Genomic DNA, 19,907 nt, shown 5'->3' with positions numbered 1-19,907 from the left:
GAAGGATAAAAATAATAGGAAAGGTAAAATATAGTAAAAAGATTGGTTACAGTTATGACAGAGCTAGGCTTAGTCATCACTAAGTCTGGGTTTTAATACAAGTAACTAGGACTTTCTGGCACACATTTTCTCTCAGGTTGCCCAGTAATGCTGTGCATGGAGAATATTCATAGCACTGATGACTCCTACTACCTGGGTGTTAGAGCAACTGTTGAAAAATTTATGGGAAAGGGCTGTAGGGTAAATGTATGTGCCTTACAAATTCTGTATTTGCATGAGCCTTAGCACTTGGGTGTACTGAAGAGTGTTTGAGCTCTAAGGCTGGTCTGAACAGTTCTTACTCTAGGCCATTACTGCTAGGAAATTACTTGTGATTTTTCCTTTTGGTGCAGTTGCAGCACACTCTGCTTTCTGCACTGGGCCAGCTCCCACCTCATTTTCAGTCTCTATAGCAACAGTTTCTCAGCAACTGAGAGATGCTTAGTTAAAAAAACCCACAACACTTTAGAAGTATTGCACTGTAACCCTAACAAAAGAATTGCTTTGAAACAAAGATCAAAGAAGTTTTATCTTTAATAATTCAGGATATTTATTACTAATTAATTAGTGTTCTCTGTTTTGACTGCTCAGACAATTACCTGATACTTTGATCTGGGCCTTTGCCAGCCATTTGTTGTCAACAGCATTCATTTTAAAGCAAAACCTCTAGAACTGTGTCTTGAAGTCAGCTTTTTAAGTGCTATAAAACTACTGGACTCCTCTGGCAGTGCCATCTGACTTCTGGGCCTCTAGCAAGCAGCTGAGAGAGAGGTAAGTGAAGTTACTGCAGCTGAGAGGAGGTGGTAATTTCAGCCTTTGAACACAGCACAGAATGTTTGCACCCTTCACAGGAAACAGAAGTAATTGTAGTTTATTTTATGCATATTTAAAATGCTGGTTGCATGGTGTCTGTTTTCAAAAGAAGGAAGCCTTCTGTCATCAACTCCATTGATCTCTTGGGAGATGTCTGCCTGACTTGATCTGGTTTGGCTTTCTCTGTGTTTTATTTTAATTCTGTGGCATACATAAAAGTATATTCTGTGTGCTAAAGCAGTGTGTAAAGAACCTGTGTAGGAGGTGCACAACATGTGTATAAGTAATCAAACACTGCTTTTCTTCCATGTTGCAATAGGTTTCAAGAATAAGGCTGCTCTTGTTCTGCACAAAGGAGTATTTGGGGCAATGGGCTCAGGGTTTAGAATTATAAAAATGTATTTCCTGTAAATTTGTAATTAATTTTAACATTAATTTTCTTCTGTGGATATGTTTTTTAATTATGAATAGAGAGCACACACATCTGTAATACAACACTCTGACTGAAACAGGCTGTCAGTGGGCAGAGGGAGTTCAGGTGCTGCCTCCATACTCTGTTCGTCATAAAGTAGCTGCAGGAAGCCCTCTCCATTTCACCCAGGCTCTCCCACTGCAGCCAAGAGCTGCACTCCATAGAGTGTTGTGGAGAAAGACAGGGACTTTATCCATATATTGCTGATGCCTTTCCTAACTTTCTGGAGGAAGAGTTCATGGGTGTGGTGTTCTGATGTTGGCCAGTTTGGTGAAACACATAAAGATATCATTAAGTGTAGGACCATGGGCACCTTAGTTGAAGAACACAGTGTATGCATACAGTTACTCTGTATGGGTAATTTAAAGGTGAGACATTGTGCTGCATTGGGTGGGGAGCTTGTCCTCTGGCAGCTCAGATCAAGTGCTAATGGATAATTCATGCTGTGTCACTCACTGAGGTCTGGATCTGTTCTTATTTGAGTGAGCAAACTCTTCTGAGTGAGTTCTGACCTGTGTATTTTGACATAATCCTCTTGTTTTATGCATCTTTACTGGGGACAGGAAAAGAAGGGAAACATGAGGTAAGCTGTGTGTTTGTAAGTTTGTCTTTTAGGCTGATAGATGTAGCTTGTGTTGAATTAATTCCCTAGAATCTCTGGTTTCATTGATTTCCCTACAAATTTATTTCCCCACACACACTGTTAACCCTGTATGTGGCCTTTGGAGTCTCATATAAGTTACATCTGTTATACTGAGTGTTTTCCAGATGTAATATTATCTGAAGGATAGTTACTATGCTGAATTAATATTCATATTTTTATGTTTAAAAATATGTTATAGTTTAGAGCATTAATGAAATAAATCCTGAGGGGAGACACTCAGCTTCTGTTATTATTAGAGACATAACTATTTTTGTGTTCAGGGTTGTGTTAAGAAGTGGATTCATAGTTATGCTTCCTTTTCCCCTTCCTTCTCAGCTCAAAAAAGAAGTAATGTCTGCTCACCTGAAAACTTTAGTTCTGTTTGAAAATTTTAGAGAACAGGCTTGTGAGCACTTGCAGTCAATGAGTCTTGAGTGGAGTGTAACAGTAGTGTAACAGTGTGCCCTCTCTGACCTGTGGGCTGTGCAGTGATCCTGTATGTAAACACTGTCCTCTCCAGTAGTGACAGCTCACATTGCCTGTTCCTGAAACTGTTCTGGGGACTCTTCTCACCACGGCACAACTTTGCAGTTCCCAGAGCTGTGCCGTGGTGGTTTTTTTTGTTTGTTTTTTTGTGGTGTTGTTTTTTTTTTGGGGGGGGGGATCAGTGTTGGGCCCGGTTCTGTTCAATATCTTCATTGATGGTTTAGATGAGGGGATTGAGTCGATCATCAGCAAATTCACAGACGACACTAAGCTGGGGGGAGTGTGGATCAGCTGGAAGGCAGGAGGGCTCTGCAGAGGGACCTGGACAGACTGGAGAGTTGGGATGATCCCAGCGGGATGAGGTTCAACACGGCCAAGTGCCAGGTCCTTCACTTTGGCCACAACAACCCCATGGGGAGCTCCAGGCTGGGCACAGAGTGGCTGGAGAGCAGCCAGGCAGAAAGGGACCTGGGAGTCTGGATTGCCAGGAAGCTGAACAGGAGCCAGCAGTGTGCCCAGGTGGCCAAGAAGGCCAATGGCATCCTGGCCTGTATCCGGGAAAGCGTGGCCAGCAGGTCCAGGGAAGTGATTCTGCCCCTGTGCTCAGCTCTGGTGAGGCCACACCTCGAGTACTGTGTCCAGTTCTGGGCCCCTCAGTTCAGGAAGGAGATTGAGGTGCTGGAGCAGGTCCAAAGGAGGGCAACCAGGCTGGTGAAGGGACTTGAGCACAGACCCTATGAGGAGAGGCTGAGGGAGCTGGGACTGTTCAGCCTGAAGAAGAGGAGGCTCAGGGGAGACCTCATCACTCTCTACAACTACCTGAAAGGAGGTTGGAGCCAGGGGGGGGTTGGGCTCTGTTGCCAAACAACTTTCAACAAGACAAGAGGACACGGTCTTAAGTTGTGCCAGGGGAAGTTTAGGTTAGATATTAGAAAGAATTTCTTTACAGAGAGAGTGATCAAGCATTGGAATGGGCTGCCCAGGGAAGTAGTGGATTCTCCATCCCTGGAGATATTTCAAAAGAGCCTGGATGTGGCACTCAGTGCCATGGTCTAGCAACCGCAACGGTGGTTCAAGGGTTGGACTTGATGATCTCTGAGGTCCCTTCCAACCCAGCCAATTCTATGATTCTATGATTCTACATTGTCTGCTCCATGAGACCATGCCATTTGCTCTCTGAGTGTCTCTGCACTTGGCACCAAAACCATTGTGTTGTCTTATGTCGTTCTGTTTAACTTAATCTCTGAGAGGCATCCAGTAAATTGTTCAGATTAAAAGGTTTGATTGGAATGGTTCAATATGTCTCTGTCTACAAAATGTGGTTTTACACTTTGGTTTGTTTCCTTATAGAACGCCTCATGCCATCTGCTCGTTTCAAATGGATCCAGCCTTGCAGGGTAAGGATTTTTCTCTTTTTTGTTTCCCAGCTTTTCTCAAGAGACATTTCTGTGTCTGTTTAGACAGGAACTAATGAATTGTAGTGAAGTCATGCAACTTTAGAATCTCTGTGCTGTAACACATAAGAGAGAAAATACACAGATATGCTATCCTACCTTTAGTTCTGGTGTCTGTCCTGGCACCCTCCCTGCCATTATCACCTTGGCTCATGGAATCATCAGGCACACAGGGGCCATGTTCCCTAATTTATAATTTATAATATTTTTTTTTCACATACTCTAGGCTAGGCATGAAGGATGGTCATGCACTCCCTCTTTGAGTGCAAAATCTTAGCAGATCTGCCATGTAACAAGTAGAACAAAGGGCAGAACTCAGAGGTAACCAGCTGGAGATGTCAGGAAGCAATTCAGTCATTTCCGTAGGTGTTTGGAATCCCTTTGTCAGCTTCTCAACAAAGGGAATTTACAAGTCTTGAGGTGAAATTTGACCCGCTGCAGAATGACTACCTGGTAGTTTTCTGTCCAAAGGGAAAGATCCATCCCTATGAGAAATGGGTGAGTTATGTGTCCCCAAATAGCCTCTCATAAATAATAGTCCTAAAAGAGTTTGTATTTAATTTGGGCTTTTTTTCCCATTTGTCTGCTGTTTTATTTGTGTGGTGCTGCACATTAATTCTGGAACTATTGCTTAACAGGCAAAAAATGTCCTGCTTAGAGGCCCCATTTTGTCTGTAAGGATGGACTGGCAGTGAGTAGCAGATTGCTCCTGGAACTAATTCCCTCCACTTACAAAGACATCTTGTACTTGGAAGGTGTTGAGTTGGATCATGAGTGTGTTTCTAACATTTTTGTTTGGAAATAAGAATGTGGAGCTTAATCCATAGCCTGACAATGCACAGAAGTCAGAACTCAATTTTCACATTGCATGGCAAGCTGCACTCCATCTCCAAATCATATCACAGACCATAGCAGGACAAGAGCAGGACTAAACAGATGGTACAGCAGATACTGGCCTGTTTCTTTATCTTCAGCAGCATCTGGGAACCAGCAGAGCTCATGATTTGCTGACTGTTAACATTAGTCTGGTACATTTGTGGGAAGCCATTGCACACAGATTGGCTCATTTCCCAGTTAAACAGGTAGAGAGTTTTTGGAGTTATTTCCACTCAGTTATGCATAATTGTAGCTTATCTTTGGCCTTAATCAACTGTGAGTAACTTCCTCTCTGAAGTACAAGCAGAGTCTCTGAGGACAGGAGGATAACTGATAAATCCCTTGCTAGTTTCTAAAGTGATTGTGAACAAGTCTCTTTTTTTTATTTATTTTTTGTCTTAAATTTATAGGTATGTGTGTAAGGTACCAGCTACAAATTATGTCCAGAAGCCCTCAGCTCCCACTCAGGAAAACATCCTGTGGTGCTGTGAAAGGAATGAGCTGAAATCATGTCAGTGTCTGGGATTTAGCTGAGCAGTTTCCATGGGGTTACTGAGCAGACATGTCACAAGCCAGTTGTTCTGGTAAACTGCTTATCTGCTCTGAGAGAGCACCAGGTGTTGATCTTGGCAGAAATTTTGTTTAATACTTGAAACAATATGCATCCAAAACAATAACCCTTCTGTGGAGACTGACAGAGTGTTAGTTCTAGAAGAGAATCTCTGACCATGAAACTGTTTTGCCTGGAGAAATACTGTTTCATTATGACCTTGGTTAAAAGTATGCACAGTGCATAACCTTTTTTTCTGGTCTTGATTCCCAAAGAAGCAAGTGTCCCTTTTTATGTTAAATACTGGTTTTATGACTTGTCGTGTCAGTGACCATAAGATGATCATTTTCCCCACAAAGCTGTTGGAAGAAAGGAAAATGTTCTATTTTCCTCCAGATTTTCAAAGTTTTCCTTCAGAGCATTGAGAGTTTCCATCAAGTTCAGATTTGGTGATTCTGATTTTTAATTAAATAATGTAGTTTTCTTTCTTTTCTGAAACTAACCACTCCATTGAAATGTGTGTTTGCTTTCTTTCACAGAGGCTTTCAGTGATGTTCAGAGCTCTGTCTACAGAACAGCCCTAAAACTACGCTCAGTACAAAGTCTGTGCCAGTGTGAGTAGCTGAAAGGAATCCTCTGCTTTGACAGGGGGAGAAATTTGTAAAAAATTTGTGTTGCTGTCACCAGGAGCTACCATGCTGCTTTTCTCTCATTTTCCACCTAAGGGTCTCAGCATGCATTAAAACCACTTAAAGCTAGATAATACTTCATATACAAATTGATTTTTTTCTCCCCTTTTGAATGTCAGTGGAAATACATTATTGAAATTCTAAAGGCATGAGAGAAATTAATTTTTATTAAAATCTGTAACACTGCCATGGTAGGGATCACTGGCAATTATGACTCTGTATATTATTGATCTTGTTAAATGTCAAATTCTTCTGGTTTTCTTAGGAGTTGTTTGCTGGAAGTTATTGTGGGTCACTGAAAATGCATTTAAAGACATTATCAATACTATAAGTATTAATGAGAACAAAATGCAGTCTGTTTGAGCAGAAAATCCCTGGCTAGCACTCACTCTCTCTCTCTTTGAAAAGAGTGAGAACTGTAAAAGCAAAGAATTATGGAAGAAAGCCTTGGTCATGTAGCACACTTTGAAATTACTGGATGTAAATCCCCTATTGAGTGTAAATGCATGGAAATCTTGGAAATCAGCACGACCTTTGCCAGGTTATTTCCTTTTTATGTTGCATGCTGGTTTATACTTCATTTTACAGACTTGCAGTAGCTAAGCACTTACACAGAAACGTTGAGCTTCTGTTCATGGAAAGACAGGAATCCTCATTCATTTCTCCCTTAATTTTCCCACAGTGGATTTGATTGATGTGTCTCTGATTCAGCTCATCCTATCAAGTGAGGAGAGCCAGAGATTAAAGCAGGTTTCTCTGAAAGTGCAGCAGATCTCTGGAATGCTGACAGTGCTGTTCCAAAGGGCAAGATCAGAAAAACCAGGCCAGGTGGATCCAAGAGCTGCTGAGTTCACACTGAGCCTGCTGGCTGCCATGTATGACAGGTGAGAGGAAGCACAGGTGTGAATCCATCATGAGGTACTGCTAGGCTAAGGCTGTTTCTGCCACTCTTGCATCATTTCTGTATGAAACTCTCACATTTGGGTGGTGTTTTCCTTGGTACACTCACTGGGAGCAGTTTGGCTGTGGGAATCATTAGCAGAGAAACAGTGGTCAAGTGTTTCCAAAATGATCCAGGTGTCTGCCAGCCCATGCTGACTTTTTCTGTGGACAGCTTTACATAGAGTGGCTTTACAGAAGATATTAATAAACTGATGTATTATGAAGTAAACCTAGAAACATCAAGAGTCTCTTGCCATTTGGGTGCACTGTAGGGAAATAGTTTAGAAGAATCTCCTTAAGAGGGCTACCTTGCTCTTTTTTTCTGTTTTCTTGGGATAGTTTGTAATTGTGTTGTGATTTCTTTTTAAAGTAATTTTTTAAAGTTTCTTGCCATGAATATAGGGTAGCAAAAAGCTTTGTGGCATTTTCCTTCAGTCATTTTCTCTGCATGTTGCTGTTCTCCACTGTCAACACTGGAAAGAATTTCCTGGCAAAAGCACACAGGGGCTTTTCAGTGTTTTTGGGGTAGGTAGCAGAGTAAATAAGATCACATAAACCACCACAAGGGGTCTTATTGTATACTTCAGCTTTCATCCCGAGCTTCTTTCTGTGAAAGTTCAGGAAAAAACCAAATTAATAAATTCACAATTTCCCATGCAGCTCATACTTTAGAGACTATGGTGAAGCTTTATTCAGTATGCTCTGTAAAGATACAGTTTATCTAAAAACTCTTGAAGACAGTTCTATGTAATGATATTCCAAAGTGCAATACTGCCTTGCAAAAATTGTATCTTAAATACAGAATTCTAGCATTTCCTGAGTGATGATTTCCAGTTTATATCTGCTTTGTCTTCACATAAATACTTGGTTTTTTTGTAAGGTGCCTGTGTCACAAAATTTGGGCTTTAAATGAAGCTACATTTATGGTCTAGTGGTCAAACCCACCTCCTTTTGGTGAAACTGAGCTGCAGTGAATTAATGGGAATCAGCCCCAGAGAAGCTCAGTGCAGATCTGGGGCCACACTGAGGCTGATAATGATATTTAAAGAAATGCAGGTTGTAATCCTGCTCTCTGTTCTCCATACTGGGGAAGGCTTTCCACAAATGAAGAGCAGAATTTTTTTAGGACAGTACTTGCAAAACTATCTGTTACTTGGAATCTGAGGTCTCTGAAGGAGATACCTGTGTTTTATGATTGCATGGCATCTTGAACAGTTAACTCTGTGTTTTTGTTCAGTCACAAAGGGTCCTAAACATAAAATATCACCAAAATGTGACATCACATATGCATACAGAAGTTGTCTTCCAACAGAGCAATATTTCTTTTTCTTTAGAGACTTCAGTTTTTACATTCCCAGTGAATGTAGTGTAACTTATTTTATTTTCCTAGATCTGGAACAGGTTACATCAAAACTAGATCTGCTGCAGCTGCCCTAATTGCCCTTTCAGGAGACACTCTGCTGGCTAAATACAGAGGTGGGAAATGCACAAGTTTATGTGCTGCCTGAATTACTGAGCTCTGAGAAAAATCTCCATTGTTATTCTTTCTAATTTAATAGAGAATAGAGAATACCATTCTGCTGTGCAAAGGAGAAGCTGACTGCTTAGCTCTAGAGAAAGGCTGATGCAGACAAATGCTTTTCTGTCAATGTAGCCATCTCTGCATAGAGTTTAAGAACAAGACATAGTAAAGTTTAAGATAAACAGAGGTTAAAAATGAAGGCCAAGTTCTGTTTTCCTAGCAGAAGAGAAGAGAAAACCCTTAGTTTTAAATTTCATTGGATTAGAAAACAATTCTATGTATTTGATCCAGGAAGTTTTTAGAGCCCTTTTAACATTAGACAAAAGTGCTTAAATAACTAAGTATAGGAGATCAAGGTAGCCCAGTGCAATGTGCAGCACAAAGATTTCTGCCTGAATTAAAGGCTCAAAATGGAGAATATATGGACCACAAGGGGCATGTTGGCCTCATGCTCTCACTCCCACTGCATACTGTGTATTAAATTCTAAATTATAGTTTAGAATTCAAAATCATGAACTATATTATTAAATGGGGCTTATCCTTATATAGGAATTAAAGAGGGCATATCCTGTATAAATATAGTTAAATATTTTTCTTATAGACATGAAAATGAGCTCATTGCTCTCCTTTGTCCTTACAAGAAATTGCCAGTAAGAAATTGCCATAGTTTCCTTGTTTTTCTTCTCTTTTGCCTGCCCGTAGGAAGTACTATCACAGCAATCACCCAGTACCTGTTAAACAGCCAATAAAGGGCAATTTTCCTGAGAGCTTTATTTGGTAGCCTGCAATCATCATGAGAATAAGTAGCTAGAAGAGACTTGAGGTCCTGCCAGGCTTCCAGCTTTCATTCCCTCTGGTTGTTTTCAGCTTTCTTTCAGTTTTATGCTGTCCCTGATGGGAACACAGCCTTGATCACCCCTCGTGCCCTGAGAAGCCTGCTGACAGACTTAAACCAGGTAATGCCATGGCACTGCTGTCACACAGCAGATCTGGTGGGGTCCTAAGCAAAAAGGATAGATGGTTGGGACATTTTATGGGGCTGAAGTCAGCAGGGCACTCTGTGGATGTGGGGGGCTACTGTGCAAAGCAGATAAAAGAATTGAGTTCTGAAGCTTTTCTCATCACATCAGTGCCTCTGAGCATCCCTGTGGCCTGAGCTTACAGGTCCTGGAAACATCTGAGTACTTCTGTTCCTAAAGTAACTCCAAGCTTTAGGTATCTGTACTCACTAGAATAGCTTGCAGCTGCAGGGTAATGCCTGAGCATACAGGTGTTTCCAGCTGAGCTGCCACTAAAAATGGGATCTGAAAATGACCCCTGGGGTCCAAACCCAGTGTCCTTCAGTATTCCAGTATGGCAACGTTGGTGTGTTGATCCATTTCAGTGAGTGAGCTGGAGGCAAATCATTCTGACACCTACTGAAATATGGGACTGCATACTGGTTGTATGAATATGAACGGGTTTTCTTCAGAGCAGTATGTAAAATGGCATTGCTGTGGGTGCTTCACCATCTGTGTGCTGTCACCACCTCAGCAGAGCATGGTGGAAACACTTGTCTTGTATTGGGGTGGTTCTCAGCCTCTCTTCTTGCTGCAGATCCCAGCCATGGTGGGGGAAAGCTGCACTCCATCTTGTGTGGAAATTGCCATTCACAGCTGTTTCCATGGGGTGAGTGAATTTTTCATGTCCTGGGAAATGGTTTTGAATGTTGCTGGTTGGTTAAAATTCCAAGTGTATCACTAGATGACATTCCATAGTACCTGCTTTTAAGGGGCAAGACTCTTCCTCAGTCTCTCAGTACAGGAGATTTGTATCTATGGAAAGGATCCTCAGCAAGGTACTGCTGAAGACTCTTGCATTTATTCCACAGCCCTTGGGAACCAGTAATGTTCAATCTATGACAGCAGAGTCCAGAATCAGAGCTTTTATTAGGAATTATAGATGAGACATCAGTTCTTTTCAAGTGAATGGCTTAACTTGAGACATGTGTTTTTTTCCCAGGTTCTGAATTTGGCAATTGTTGAAGAAAAATTCCTGTCTTGGCTGAGATCTGAGCCTGCTGTTCTCCTGTGGCTCCCTGTGTGTTACAGGCTGTCAGCTACAGAGATGGTTTCTCACCAGGCTAGGTGCAGAGTCTGCAAAATTTTCCCTATTACAGGCCTGAGGTGAGTCAGCAGGGACTGGGGTCTATAGCAGCCACATCAACAGTTCTTAAACCCATCTTACAAGCTCTGACTGCTGTATTAAGCTGCAAACTTTGGACATAATTTAATTTAAAAACTAAGACAGGACAAGAGAGCAGAATCACAGGGCAGTGCTCAAGCCTGCATCCTGCTTCTCTTTAGTTCAGTAGCACAGATGTCAGTATGGAGACATAAAAGTAAACTGGCAGTTCAGCCATAAAGTCAGTTTAAGCTGTTTAACTAATTTCTTAGATGCTGGATCACTAATCAGGTGTATTCACTGGCCAGCTAAGTCGTCCATCTGAGCATCTTCTTCATCTAAGCAATGCTATAAAGTGTCCTAGTGGTATCAAAAGGACACTGCCCAGTACCCCCTGACCAGAGTGCTCAGAAAAGCATTTTGCTGTTACTCTCTTCTCACTAAAAGCCAGCTTGCAGCTTTAGGTTTTGGCATTTAAAAATGTAATGATAAGACAGTTCCCAGAGAGCAGTAAATGGAGATGAGCTGGTGCAGCTGCAGCATGTGAAGGTGCAATTCCCTGCTCAAGTGGTGCTAGGCCAACTGTTTCTTCTGTGGAATGAATTGAAATACTGCAAATAAATAATGCCAAGATCATGAGTGGGTTCTGGAGAGCAGCCCACTGTCACTGGGACAAAATATCTCTTGGATTCAGAGGGTGCTGAGGAAAGTCCTTCTTCTAAGAAGGGTGCTGAGGAAAGTCCTTCATCTAATAAGGGTGCTTCTCTGCATCTTAAAACCCAGGTATCTGATTTCCAGTAATCAAGTTAATCACTTAAACCAGGTTCTTACTTGTGGGCAGTAACTTAATCCCTGTGTGTTCCCTCCCAGGTATCGCTGTCTCAAGTGCCTCAATTTTGACCTCTGCCAAGTTTGCTTTTTCACTGGGCGTCTGAGGAAGCCACACAAGAGGTCCCATCCTGTTGTGGAACACTGTGTGCAGGTAGAGCCCCTTTGTACTCAGCCCCTTCTCTGAGGAGGTTCCTCAGGAAGGCAGGTTGGCAGTACACTCCTGAGCTACACCAGTCATGAGATCGTGCATGTCTTGGCCAGAATGACTGTGACATACAGGAACAGAGAGGGAGAAGAGAAAAAAGGAGACTTCTAACTTGAAAAGCAGTGTTTTGATCTGAAATAACTGACTAGAGCCATGCAATGTCATAGTGCAAGTCCTCTTCCCAAGGAGCTTCATGGCAAGTTTGCTATTTACAGACCATCGCTAAACCTGCGGAAAGGTCCCCAGTGTGTCCCAGTCCCAGTGCAGACTCCTTCAGAAACTACTTCATCCTAGAGTTGTACAAATTCCTGCATTAAATTTCCTTTGTTTCAGAGCTTGTCCACTGTATTTTAAGCCACTTGGACTTATTTGTCCTTATTTCAGTTAGGGGTGAAGCACAAAGAGGCAGCATGGGCCCAGCACCCAAAAATAAAGAACATTTGACTGCTCTTGCAGTCACCCTTTGGCTGGGGGAACATTAACCTGTACCCACCTCATTATTTTCTTTCTGAAACTGAAAATATCAGATAGATGTTAATCCTCCAAGTATTCGTTGTGGCCAAAATCTATAACAATATTAAAAAGCTCAGCTACTCATTATGACAGATCCCTTTTTTATATCCTTTATGTGGGACAAAAAGAGCCAATATTGAGGCACTTTTCCCATGCCTTCTACTCTTAGCTGCTTCTGTCCTAAGCTTCCACATCATCTTCACCAGAGTGTGAGCTGCTGAGTGGGGGATTTGGAGCATCAGCACCGTTTTTCCTGGCCAGGCTGACACCTTGTGGCAGTGTTAGTGCCACGCCGAGACGTGACCCGGGGGCTGGCTGTTTTTCCTGTGTTTTGCTTTGTTTCGGTTTGTCTGGGCGCTCCCGTGTTCTGCAGCAGTCTCCTCCCGGGGGCAGGATAGGTTTGAGTCCTCCCTCATGCTGGGCTTGGCTGCTGTACCCGAGGGTGGGTTTAGTGTACTGGGAGAGGAGGATGCACGGCACAGAAGGCACTTCCTGCGAGTACAGAAGTAATTATTGCCACTGATCAAGAGGAAATTTAATTACTAGCCAGACAGAATGATCCTTGTGCCTGTGAACCTAATGATTGTGACCACCAAAAATCCTGCACTAAGCATTTCCAGTCTGCCTGAACTTGGCCCGGGCAGGGCGATTTGCTTACCAAACAGCACTGGAGCTGCTCTTCTTGCCTGTGGTTCTGTATCGTCATCCTCCTCAGGAGCCCTTTCTAGGGCTCAGACAGCAGCCACTCACCCCTTGGACTGTTTAGCAGGAACCTTGGCTTGCTGATGGATCCCGCCTGTGTTTATCCCTCATTCCAATAGGTGTCAGCAAAGGCGAGCGCAAAGCACTTCCTGCGCACCCTGCGGAACAACCTGCTTGGAGAGCGCTGCAGGAGGAAGGAGGCTCAGAGGAGGAGAGCTCTGGAGATAACGGAGGAGAGGCACTGCCCCACTCACAAAAAGACCTTGTGAGTTTCTGCTTCCGATGAGTTTATCATCCCTGAGTTTATCAGGCTGAGGGATATTGCTCAGTTGCATCCTTTGAGGAAGAGGTTTTGTTACCACAGTCCTGATTTTTCCATGAAGAAGGGAAAGCATAAATGGGACATTGCTGTACATTGGAATGTGTCTTGACCATGACTGACAACCTGATGACCAATTGGCTTATAAAACACAACATGCTTGTGTCTTCCTGCCCTCCTTCCTTATGTCACCTTCCTCTCCATGCCATTCCTTGTCCTTAGTTCAGGGTCAAGCATTGCAAATGCAGTAGGACCAGTTGGTCCTACTATATTTGCAGAGATTCTCACGTAGGATTTTATTTTAGTGTTTGCTTTTTAGAATCTTGAAATGTAAAACATTTTCCATTGCTAGTATTTCCCCACTTGTGTTCAGCAACAAAAAAATCTGTCCTCATTTGAGTGTTGTTTAATGCTCCTGTGAGCAAGCAAAATTTCTCTGTAACTCTGTGGGTGTTTGCTTACCTAATGCCTGGGTAGGTGTGAGAGGGAGACTTTGGGGTTGCTGTTGGAGATGTCACTGTGGAGCTTGTCCCAGCATAGACTGAACTGAACAGTAGGACATCTGGCTGTCCTGCTGTACTTGAATTTCCCAAGTTACTGAGCTCTTGGGTAAAGGAAGCAAAAAAGAGAAGCAGCAAATTGCACTGATACTAAATGGGTGTAAGGAACAACCTGTTGCTGAGACTCTGTTGAAAGAGTAGAATTTGATTTAAGGAATTTAATTTCTTTGGCCAAAATATGCCAGCAGGCACAACTAAACTAGATTTCTTGATTAGTCAATAGCACAGCTGCCTGCCTGCTTACAGTGCATTAGCTTTATTGTGATCTTTCTGGGTACCAAACCATGTTAAGTCATGATTCTCTCTCATCTCATCTCATCTCATCTCATCTCATCTCATCTCATCTCATCTCATCTCATCTCATCCCACCCCATCCCTTCCCACCCCATCCCTTCCCACCCCATCCCTTCCCACCCCATCCCTTCCCACCCCATCCCTTCCCATCCCATCCCTTCCCATCCCATCTCTGTTGGCATACAGTACCCCTGCAGAACTGAGTGCTTCACCACTGCCTGTCCCTGAGAACCTGTCTTTCCCAGTGGACAGACCTGTCCTGGAGTCACCCAAGTTCCTACCTGAAAACACAACTGGAAGGCAGAAGAGTGGGAATAGCAGCAAGACACCAGAGCAAGGCAGGACAAAAGCTCAGGTGAGCAAACCATGAAGCTATAGTAGTGCTGAAGCTATGAGAAGACTGACCAAGTTAACTGTCACCTGGCCTTCTAATTACCAATAAAACCAGAAGTGTAATGGGCAGCTTCAGCTTTCAGTTAATTTCTCACTTACAGAAAACAAATCTGGAAACTGAAATCTTAGTGAAGCTTGAATGTGACACCCTCCCAAGATCAGTGGCTAACACCTTGACTTCCATGACCTTCTGAAGCATCTGTTGCTTTTTTTCTTTTTGAGTTGTCTTAGAGTAGCACATTAAAGACTAGCTAAGACTAGAGGCCTCTTTCTGTTCTGCCAGTTAAAAATCCATCATGTCCTCCTACTGCAAGCCAATGCCAAGGGAGGATGCCTGAGTTCTTACTAAGCTCAGACCATTTTTGTCTCCATGGCAATAGCAAGAGGACAGAAGGTGCCCTTCTTAAGGATAAACCCAGAGCAGTGTCCGCTCCAGCAAAAATAGCTTATGTAGAAAAGCTCTCCAGTCTTCCATTTCCAGGTTCCCTGCAGAGAAACAATGCCAGAGGAGTGGGTAGGACAGTGTAGTATAAAAATAATTACATAGCAGTTTTTTTGTTTCTATATTTATTTGAGAGGTTGGTACCTCTGCACATACTCACAATATAGGGAACACTGGGTTGTGTTCAAACCGGGTTGTGTCATCCACTCATCTTGTTCCTCCCAGAAGCCAAGGGTGCAGTGAATGGGAAGTAGCCCTGTGCCTGTCAGGTCACTCCTTTGGCTGCTGCTCCTCTGCTGCCCTTTCCCAGAGATGTCTTTTCTTGGACTCTGCTTGGAGGACATCTGCATATCTGCAGGAGGAGTTGTGGGCAGACCCTGCAGGAGCACCTCATGCTGATGGTTTAGGAGGCAGTGAGATGGGACTTGTATCCATGCATTCTGCATCTCTCACTTGTTCTTTGTCTCTCTGGGCTGAGAATTCTTTTTGAGTAGTTTTATACTGATTTACAACATGTTATAACACAGATCACGTAAGTGTTGCTTAAGAAGAAGCAGACAGCAAGTCCAATGATAACAGAATCCATGAACTCAGAGGTTCTGGAGACCCAGCTCTTAGTCTCACAATTTTTCTCCCAAACCAAGGGACCTGAATCTTCTCAAATTGGAATATTCCATTTTGCAGGAATTCCAGGGAATGAGATTTTTGTTCTAATCTAAGTGTATTCTCATACACTTAGAATTTTCCACAGGACAAAGACTTGGTTCTATAGAGTGAAATTTCCAGTCCATTCTAACAGCCATTAGAAATCCTTCAATGCATCAGTTGATGCAATCATCTGAATAAACCTAAGTTAGCCAGTCCACCTGTAAGCCAGGCCAAACACTACATTTGTGGGGCCCTTGTATAGCAAAATTTGCAGAGAAAATGATATGTTACTGCTGATAAAATTATAAACAGATACTTTCTTTTATTATAGGCAATGTCCTCTTTTGAAGCAGATGTGTTAAAAATACAGGAATCCATCAAAAGCATTCACAGTGACAGCAGGTGGGTAAACACAGGAGTGCAGTGACTGAGGACTGGCAGGCAACACTGCTTCAGGGAAGAGCTGAAATGCAAATGATTTTTCCATATTTTGTAGATTTTAAAAAACAAAGCAATCAAATGGGGATGAATGATAAAAAATTAGTAACAAAAAAAATGGTAAACAGGTCACTGGACAAATAATTCTAGCAAAGCAAAGCATTTAGGTTTGCTTTCATCAGCATTTCTGCAATTATTAGTTTACACTTCTAGAAGTTACTTTGAAGATAAAAAATATGAATTCACATCAAAATATCAGAATAGCATCCTTTTCCAAAGTTTTCTCTGAATAAGGCTTAATGAAACCAGATTTAATAATTTACATAAAGTTTTTTAAGTCAAAGTAGTATCATATGCTAAACAATATGCTGTAAATCAAACAGAGATTAGAGGCTTAGTACAGTAACTTGATAATAGTTCCATCATTTAGCTTATCATGAGTCCCTTCTGATATTCAAACCCCTGGCATGAGAAAATATTAATTGTTAAAATATGAATTTATTGTGTGGTTAGTTGGTTGGTTGTGTTTGGGGGCATATATTAGCAACTATGCTCACATTCTTTTTTCACCTTTGCTTTCCCCTCTTTCATTTTTTGTAGTTATAAATGAACGTGCTGTAGATAGAGTTATGTGTGTGAGCACTGAAACCAAAGGAATTACAGCAATGTGTAGAATTTCATCCTGAATCTGATCTCCTTATTTCCTTCAGTGTGTTCAGTTCTCTCTGTCCCTGTTTTGTTTCATTCTAAAAAGTCAGTGTACAACTGCTGCTGCAAAGTCAGACAAGGGCACTCCAAGACTACAGCAAAGCAGTTGGAGTTTCATCACAAGTGTGTGTCCCTGCCTCCCTTTCTGTTCTCACAAGGGAAAATAAAAGAGATGCAGCCAAGATCTTCCTCCAGAAGTTCTTCCTCACCCTCTGACCCAGAGCTTCTCATGGAAATGGGTGAATGAGCCACATCACTCATGGAAAGCTCTTTGTTCTTTGAGGAACAACTTCCAGCATTTATGTTCCTTTTCACAGAACCAGACCCCGAGTTAGTTAAAGGCAGTCAGCATTTTACAATAAAGACAAAGGGACCCAAAAAGGCACACTCTTATAAAAGGGGTTATAAGGGACTACTGTAGTATTAACTTAAATTTTAAATGGTCTGACTTGCTGTCCCATTCACATGAATCTTGCGTAATTGCAGAGAAACTGCTGGGGCAGATGAACTTCTGGATGTAACTCAGCCAAGGAGGTAACAATTTCAGCTGTGTGACAGGAAGCAGTTGCTTTATTACTGCAGTGCTAACAAGCTTTTCTGGCTGTCTCCACCTCAGTTATTTTGTGGAACACAAAAATGTATTTCTGCCCTGGCTTCTTAGAGAAATTCCAACTCTAGAAGAGAGGTGTGAGTGGTGATTTTGTCACAGTGTGCTGTGAGTTGGTAATTTCTAAAACTGGCCACAGTTCTGCTCAGCTCACATCTTTCCTCAGCTAGAGCACTTCTGTTCTTGCTCATTCCATGGACACAGCCCAGTTCCTGAAATACCCAGGTCTGAAATACTGGCTTCTAACCCCAAAGCTGGCAAGAACTGCCCAAACTGACGAAGAGGAGAAAGTTTGTGCTACAGTGTTTGCTCTTTTCCATGACTGCACTCACATATCTGTGTGTGTGATCTAGCAAAATTCCCCCCCTCCTGTGTCCCTGGCAGGTACATCAAGAAGCAGTTCAGCAAATGGAAGGTCAAAATGCAGTTTCTTCAAAACTGCCAGGAAGACAAAAGCTACAAAATAGAGGCAAAGCTCCAAAGCCTGAGAGCAAGCCATGAAAACCTGCAAATGAAGCTGCAGCAGATAAAGCAAGAAATAAAGGTATGGTGATAAGCATACCAAGAACCTTCATAGCTATGGGCAGTTACTGAACACTGAACTTTTCCTGCAGAACAACCCTCTTGCTACTTCAAGCAAAGTTTTATTTTATTGCAGGGAAATATTTTATTTGTGAAAAGAAATTATTTACTTCATTAGAAATTAAAAAAAAAAATTCTGATCCAAAATTATTTTCCCACACATTTCAGTACTACCAGCAAACAAAAATATCTGTTATTTTCACATTGTAGTTTCTGTGTTTTGTCTGTTGTAGACAACGTTGCAGCCATCAGAGCACCCTTCTGCACAGTGTCAGAATGTGATGCCAAGAAATCCACATGTCCTGCTGGAAAGAAGAATGCAACATGGAGTAAATCCTGCCCAAGTAGGGCCTGCTTCCAGAACATGTGCAGAGGGGAAAGCTTTGAATCCTCCCAACTCTGCAAATAGAATGGAGCTTGGGCAGAGAGTTCCCACTGCAGAGGACTTGACGTTCTCAGGAGACCCACTGGAGGGTGACAGACCTTTTGTGGGACAGCATAAGAAAACAAAAGAGACTCAAACAAACCTACATGAACTGACAGAAAGCTCCCTCTGTGCCATCATGAGGAATGCAGTTCCTGCTCCCACTGCAGTGCAGAAACCACCTGAGGAGAAACAAGTCCGTGAGGAACTGGAACTGCAGCAGCTGGTGAGGAAACTGCAGGATGCTTTGGCTCTCCAAGCCCAACCAGGTATAAGTTCTCCTATTTATCTTGACACTGTCTCCTCGTCTTCATCCAGCTTACTCTGTAACACTGCTGATAATCACTTACCCCTCAGAGGAAACTGAGAATCATGCCTTTGCCAGTGTAGAAGTACTCCAGCTCTGTAAGGAAGGATACAGCCCCTGAGAGTTGGGCTAGCATGAAGCAGGCTGAGTCAAAGCAGGTAAAGCAGCCTTAGCAGCCCACTGAAGAGGGAGCTTCCACTGGTGAAGACGCTGGAGGTCTTGTCTGTTGCCACTTGTGTGATGCTGTGACTCTGTCTAACTATGACTCTAGTCCCAAGCAGACTTCCAGACATCCAAAATCCCTTTGAAATAAATGGTTTTACAAAGGAGAATGACAGGAAAAGTTGCTGTTTTGACAGTTATCCTCTGTTAGAGATTTATAAAGTTTTTCAGGGCTCTGGCAGCATTCAAGTGCTCTGAAAGAAAACATGTTCTACTTTTCAGTTCATCAGTCAGCTTTGCAGCAGGAGTTCTTCTCTAGAGCTGAACACGTGTCCAGATCCTTTTCTGACCTCATCAACCACATAACTTCACCAGCTTGTAAGGGATGGAGACTGCCCTTCCCCTCCCAGCTTCACTGAGCTACTGCAGGTAATTGATGGCATGTCACAATCTTTCAAAGGTCTCAGATGTTGCATCATAATAACTCAGTAGAACAGATTTCTGTATTTACTGACTTTACAAATAGTGGTAGGGACTGATGTTCCTCCTCTGCTGGTGGTTTCCAGCTCCTTTACACAATCAGATTTTTCAAACTACTGCATTCATATTTAAAGGAAAAGATGCTTTGAACATTTAAAGGAATTAAATTTCTTTAGAAGAGCCTTTCCTTTCTTGATTAACTTGTATATTAGTATAGAATGGTTAATAAGAATGTTGTTTTACCTGCAGCATCTAAAACATGAGAAGAATGATTTTTTTTTCCCCCTGGCTACTAGTACTTCATATTTGATGGAACATATCTAAAACTTGCAGAGTATTAAAAATACTTACCAAGCCTGTGCACACACATACAAGTAAATACTTGGGTGTAAGGAAACATAAAAGCTGCACAGAAACTTGTAACAGGTGTGAGACTGGCTAGAGGTAGCAGGTGGTACTCATTGGGGTTGATTACAAAGCATCTGATGGGCATCAGGAGGGAAATGGGCTGGGGTTTGAAAAGAGGGGAAGATACCACACTCAAAGAAAAATTACGTGCTGCTTTCATCCTTTCACAGTGTATTTTGGCTTCATTTCATGTCATGATGGGTGAGTGAAGGCCTCAGAAATAATTTAGGTCATT

At 42.3% G+C, this 19,907-nt stretch overlaps 1 protein-coding gene across 1 annotated transcript; it reads left to right on the top strand.

The window, feature by feature from the left end:
• The first annotated feature begins 1,831 nt into the window (after positions 1 to 1,831).
• Positions 1,832 to 19,203, top strand: DYTN (dystrotelin). Its single transcript, XM_008495977.2, has 15 exons — positions 1,832 to 1,907; positions 3,804 to 3,850; positions 5,873 to 5,947; positions 6,705 to 6,906; positions 8,355 to 8,440; positions 9,354 to 9,442; positions 10,083 to 10,154; positions 10,488 to 10,651; positions 11,520 to 11,631; positions 13,020 to 13,165; positions 14,260 to 14,428; positions 15,888 to 15,958; positions 17,694 to 17,853; positions 18,125 to 18,584; positions 19,067 to 19,203. The coding sequence occupies exons 1-15, from the start codon at positions 1,867 to 1,869 to the stop codon at positions 19,201 to 19,203; spliced, it is 2,031 nt and encodes a 676-aa protein (XP_008494199.2). The 5' UTR covers positions 1,832 to 1,866.
• Positions 19,204 to 19,907: the final 704 nt, after the last annotated feature.

This window comes from Calypte anna, chromosome 7 (assembly GCF_003957555.1).
Source record: "Calypte anna isolate BGI_N300 chromosome 7, bCalAnn1_v1.p, whole genome shotgun sequence".
In the NCBI taxonomy this organism is placed as follows: domain Eukaryota; kingdom Metazoa; phylum Chordata; class Aves; order Apodiformes; family Trochilidae; genus Calypte; species Calypte anna.
The sequence above is the reverse complement of the archived record's forward strand: the minus strand, read 5'-3'. Positions and strand labels throughout refer to the sequence as shown.